The sequence below is a fragment of the Hipposideros armiger genome, unplaced genomic scaffold (assembly GCF_001890085.2).
Source record: "Hipposideros armiger isolate ML-2016 unplaced genomic scaffold, ASM189008v1 scaffold_128, whole genome shotgun sequence".
In the NCBI taxonomy this organism is placed as follows: Eukaryota; Metazoa; Chordata; class Mammalia; order Chiroptera; family Hipposideridae; genus Hipposideros; species Hipposideros armiger.
The window spans coordinates 3,590,767-3,595,798 of NW_017731478.1; the positions used below are offsets into that span (position 1 = coordinate 3,590,767).

The 5,032-nt window shown below is 49.2% G+C and overlaps 1 protein-coding gene across 1 annotated transcript in view; it reads right to left on the reverse strand.

Annotated features, from left to right (window-relative positions):
- PPTC7 (protein phosphatase targeting COQ7) overlaps positions 1 to 4,583 on the reverse strand; it is a 36,748-nt gene extending 32,165 nt beyond the window's left edge. Inside the window, exon 1 of the mRNA XM_019648995.1 lies at positions 4,076 to 4,583. Coding sequence (XP_019504540.1) covers positions 4,076 to 4,301 — 226 coding nt within the window. The 5' untranslated portion in view covers positions 4,302 to 4,583. The remainder of the gene's footprint in view (positions 1 to 4,075) is intronic.
- Between the last annotated feature and the right edge of the window lie 449 nt (positions 4,584 to 5,032).

Sequence of the window (5,032 nt, forward strand, 5' to 3'; positions counted from 1 at the left end):
AAAAAAAAGAATAGTTTAGGACCTGTTGCAGAGGATACTTAATGCTGGAGACAGCAAGGGAGAGGTCACTAAGTGCTTTTAATATGTCAGTAATAATAACAAAATAATAACAAATAAAATAATAGTGGTAAGAATAGTACCTAGAGTGAGAACAATAGATACCATAGATTGAACACTTACCATGTGATTTACCTGTATAATCTGCTCTGACCACCTATTTAAACACACGACCACCCAAGAATCTCGTCTGCATTTTTCTTCATAGCACGTAAGACTTATTTTGTTTATTGTTTGGCTCCTCCCTAACTAAAATGTGAGTTTCACAAGAGTAGGGGATTTTGTTTGTTTTATTCACTACTTTGTCTCAAGTGTCCAGAACAGTGTCTGGTAAATATTAGGTGCTAAATAAATACCTAATGGGAATGCTATTGAATAAAAGAAACAGCGATTACATAGATAGAACAAGTAACTTATTTTTACAGCTCAGGAAAGGGGCAAGTAAAATATTTATCACATAGGAAGTCAATGGGTGGAGCTGGGCTGAACTGGTGAGGTATTCAGAAACTCTTGGTGTCTGTCCTGCAAAGCCCTTTTGAAAGAACTGGCCATAAGCTATTCTTCCCAGTCAACTCATCTTGCTTTGCATGGTGTGTGATGGTCATGTTTTCCCACCTAGAATCCATTTCCCCCATCCTCTAATAATAGTATTTTTATTTATTTATTTATTTTTGGAGGAATAAATAAAACAACACTCCCTTGGTTCATTGGGTGAAACTGATTGGGTGAAACTGGACCAAGAGGTGAACACATGACCCAGGTCTGACCAATCAGGGCATTGCATTCTCTTGGTGACAATAATTAGTCCAGTCAGAAGGCACATGTGAAACTCCATTATGGGATTTTGCTGATAATATTAAGGAGAAATTCTCATTTGGGTTTCTAAGCTGGTAGAAGGCAAGTTGGAGCAGCTAACAGCAGCCGTCTTTGCCATTACTTGGGAAGTGCCACGCTGAGAATGAAGGCAAAGCAGAGAGAAGCAGAGCCTAGAGATGGTAAGAAACAGGCCTTGTGACATCGATCAAAGCCCTGAATCCAGTTTTACATGAAGAAGGATCAGTCCCTGAACTCATATTAATTCCATGTTTTGCTTGAGTTGCTTTGAGTTTGCCTTATGATGCAGTGAATCCTGACAAACACATCTTGTGATCTGGGTACTATGGCTACAATTACTGAGTCAAGAGTAAGTTCCCAAACCAAAGGCAGCTGTTAGAAGGGAACTTATCTTCTGCTTATTTACATAGAAGAAGAGAGGGAACTTCCCCTCCTCAGTAGAAACACGACTGAAGGAAACTTCTGACCTCTTTCATGCTTTCAGGAGATGAGGAGTAATTTGGTGGGTTTGGGAAAAGATGCTGAGCATGTTGCCCAGTCCCTTTCTCTTTTTTCTTTCTTGCTGTGGCCTGACCTTTGCTGCACCTGTTTCCTCCTCCACTGTGGGGAGTCTGGCCCTAGGGAGGAGGCTTGCAGTGGCCCAGCCTGTGACTGGGCTGAATCCACGTGATGCAGAGGGGACTGAATGCACGATGAAGCCATGTTCTCCTATCGGCCTTATCAATAAAGCTGATACTGTTGACCTCTGGCTGCCTGATTCGTGCATCTACTGCTCAGTGGATTTAGAATTTAGAAAGGCCAAGAAGGGTGGAATTATCATTCCATAAACCCCCAACATGTTAATTTTGTCTTCAGAAAACTGAGAGGTGGACATGAGGGCTGACATTTGGGGGCTAAAATAACACATGGAGATCAAATTTCTGATGCAGTCAGGGCTTTTGGCTTAAAGGTAATTGTGGGTCAAGTGGGTTCTTGACCTGTGCAGTTTGTGACACCTACAGTTATGCAGCAGGATTTTAGCTGGCAGAGGCCTGAGTACAAAGGCCTCTAGGGCAGGCCTTGACCTAACCCGTGTGAGCACAGCTTTGACCTCAGCAGACTGCTGGAGCAGGGGTTCGGTTATTGGGAAAAAAATCTTTCTGTCCCAGGGGAGGCTTACGTTAAAGAGGGTAAAACTTTAGCTTACCAACATTGAGGCTCTGGTGGGCAGAAGGTTTTTGCTACTTGTAGTATGTCTTCAGCAAAGTTTTTGGCTGGACTTTAGACGCAAAGGCAACTAAATCATACATATTTCACAGAGCTTTTGTTTGTGAGATTGTAGCAGTTTTACAGCATGAACACAGGTTGTGGGCAGATGCCGCAAAGTGGGCAGCCCCAAATCTGTTCTTCAGGAGGTTGTTCTGAGCTTCATTCAGGACCATGAGCAGGGCCCATGGAGGGGCTGATCTCTCTACTCCTTTTGACTTGTCACATAACTGGTAAGGCTCACCTGACTACTGAGATCCCAGGTGGGCTCTGATTCATTAATTGCGTAAGCCTTGATCATGGCCTTGGGTTTGGGGAACCCAGACACTGATCTTACCCATAGAATGGGGGTATATTTTATGAAAGAAACCAATTGGAAAGGACAGGGCTCTTACTATATAGAAGATATGCTTCTTTGTGGGTTGAGGTAGAGAAAGCTAATGAAAACCCAAAAGCTAAGAAGGCAGTTAATGAAGCTGTGCCAAGAAGACTTTGTCTCTGGGAAACAGGTTTGCTCAGGATACGAGGGGGAAATGAGAGGGAAGTGAGAGGGAAATGAGGTTGTTTTTCAAAATATGCTTCTGTCACGCTACCAGAACAGAACCAGTGGAAACGTGAAAGACAAATAAAAAAAAGAATTGGCTGACTGACTAAACTGGATGACTTTTTTTTTTAAAAGATTTTATTGGGGAGTTGGGGAAGAGGAACAATGTTGGGGAATTAGGGAAGGGGAACACCCAAGTTGTTGTTCTTCAATCTTAGTTGTGGAGGGCGCAGCTAGCTCAGCTCCAAGTCCAGCTGCCATCTGGTCGCCTGTCGGCAGCTCACGGCCGCTCAGGTCAAGGTGCCATGTTCAATCTTAGTTGCGGGTGGGCATAGCCCACCCTCCCATGCAGGACTCGAACTGGCAACCTTGTTGTTAGGAGCACGTGCTCTCACCAGCTGAGCTGTCCTGCCANGAGAAGCGAAACCAAAGTGACATTTGAACCCAAGTTCAATGACAGCATGTCCTTCAATTTTCAAAGTGCTTTATTTATTAAGAGTGGTTTAATGGCATACGATTCTATGGCCTATACATTGTCTCCAAAGATGTACATTATAGTAAAGTTTGTGAATTATATTTAGCCCTTTCTGCAAGCTCTCATCCTAGTCTCCCAGCCCCCCAAAGGTGTTAACTGGAATAGGCCCTCGGAAGCACCTGTGGCCTGAAAGGCTTTAACCAATTCTCAAGGCTTTGTTGGCTGCAGTCGAGAAGAGGGTCTGACCATTCTATTTTGGGTCAAGGAGACTCTTCCATCCCGAGTGACCTCAAGTGGGCAAGATCAGTCTGGGATAATGCACTGCGAGTGTTTTTTTCACCAGGCCAGCAGCCCCCACTGCGAGACAGACTCGGGAAAAGGATGGTCACAATCGAGGCGGCGAAAGAATGCGGCTGGTCTGTCTGGGGCTCACGACAGTCTATCTAAATCGAGATCCCGCAGCCCGTGGCCAGGTTGTGGCGACAGGGGAGCGCGAAGAAACAGGGATTCCCGGGACACGCACAGGAAGAGGGGAGGGAGGGAAAAAGAGCGAGGTTAGGAGCCTGCAGGTGTCGCCGGGAGAAGGGATGAGGTCGTCCGAGGCTGGTACAACCCAGTGACTAAGAGTGCGGTTCTGAACTCAAAATGGTCACATTCTCAGGTGGAGTGACCTTGAGCACGTGGTTCAACCTCTCTGAGCCTCAGTTTCCTCTTCTGTAAAACGGGGGTTGGTCAAGCGGAAAACACACCTCGGAGCGCTTGGCACGGCGCCTGGCACATAGTAAGCGCTCCTTACTTGTGAGCTACTACGGGCTCTCGGGCTCCTCTCACTGCCGGGAGAAAACGGGGAAGCCCGGAGCTGGGGAGTCCCCAGGAGGCGGATGCAGGGCTGGGGTGGGGGGACCGGGCCGGGGACTCACCGAGCACATCTGCGGAACGGTGCCGGGCCACGAAGCACGCGTCGTCCCCGTAGCACGCACCCTTCTTGAGGAGGCCCTTACGGAAGTCCTTGCCGAAGCCGCAGCCGGCCGTCACCAACCCGTAGTCGCCGCCGCTGCCGCCGCCGCCGGCCCTGGGGTCGGTCTGCGAGAGGCCGCCGAGCACGGCGCGGGCCACCAGCCGCCCGTACGAGAGGACCGAGAACATCGCCGCCGCCGCCCCCCCGAGGAGGCGGGGGGCCCGGAGAGCAGGAGGACGCGGAGGCCCGGAGCCGGCTCTCTCCTCAGCCGCAGCAGCGCCGCCGCTGGGTCGCTCCTCAGGGCGGCGCGCACTTGCCGCTGCCGCCCCTTCCCGACGCGCGGGGCCTCGCACACGCTCCGCTGAGCGCACCGGAGCCAGAGCGAGGTCAAAGCCGGCGGCTCCTCCGCCACAGCCCGGCTGGGGTCCCGGCTGCAGCTACCGCTGCTGCCGCCATCTTCCGCTCCACTAGCGTGTTCCGGGCCGCGCCGGCAGCGCCGCCCCCTTCATGGCCACGCCTCCATCACGCCCACTGCTTGCGGCGCATCCCAAAGCCCCGCCCCCTCGGGCTCGGTGCCCTATGCAGTCACCGAGGTCGAGCTTGCGTAGAGAGTGTGAACGCGATGTCTTCTGGGAATTGTAGTCTCTTTTTACTTGATACCTAGCATCCTGGACGTCAGAGGATTCCCCAGACGCCGGACCTAAGTTACTGAGAATCAATGTTAGCTGTTTGAAAGTTTTTTCCCATTTTAACCATATATTTTAAAGGCTATTGTTTTAAATAACGCTACCATCCCTTAAAGTAAAACCTGAAAGCAACTAGGATCAGGTCATGTAATATTATTCTGTAATATACGTATTAAGAAACTGAAGTACACAAATCTAGTGAAACCTCCAGAATTTATATACTGGAAGGGTTT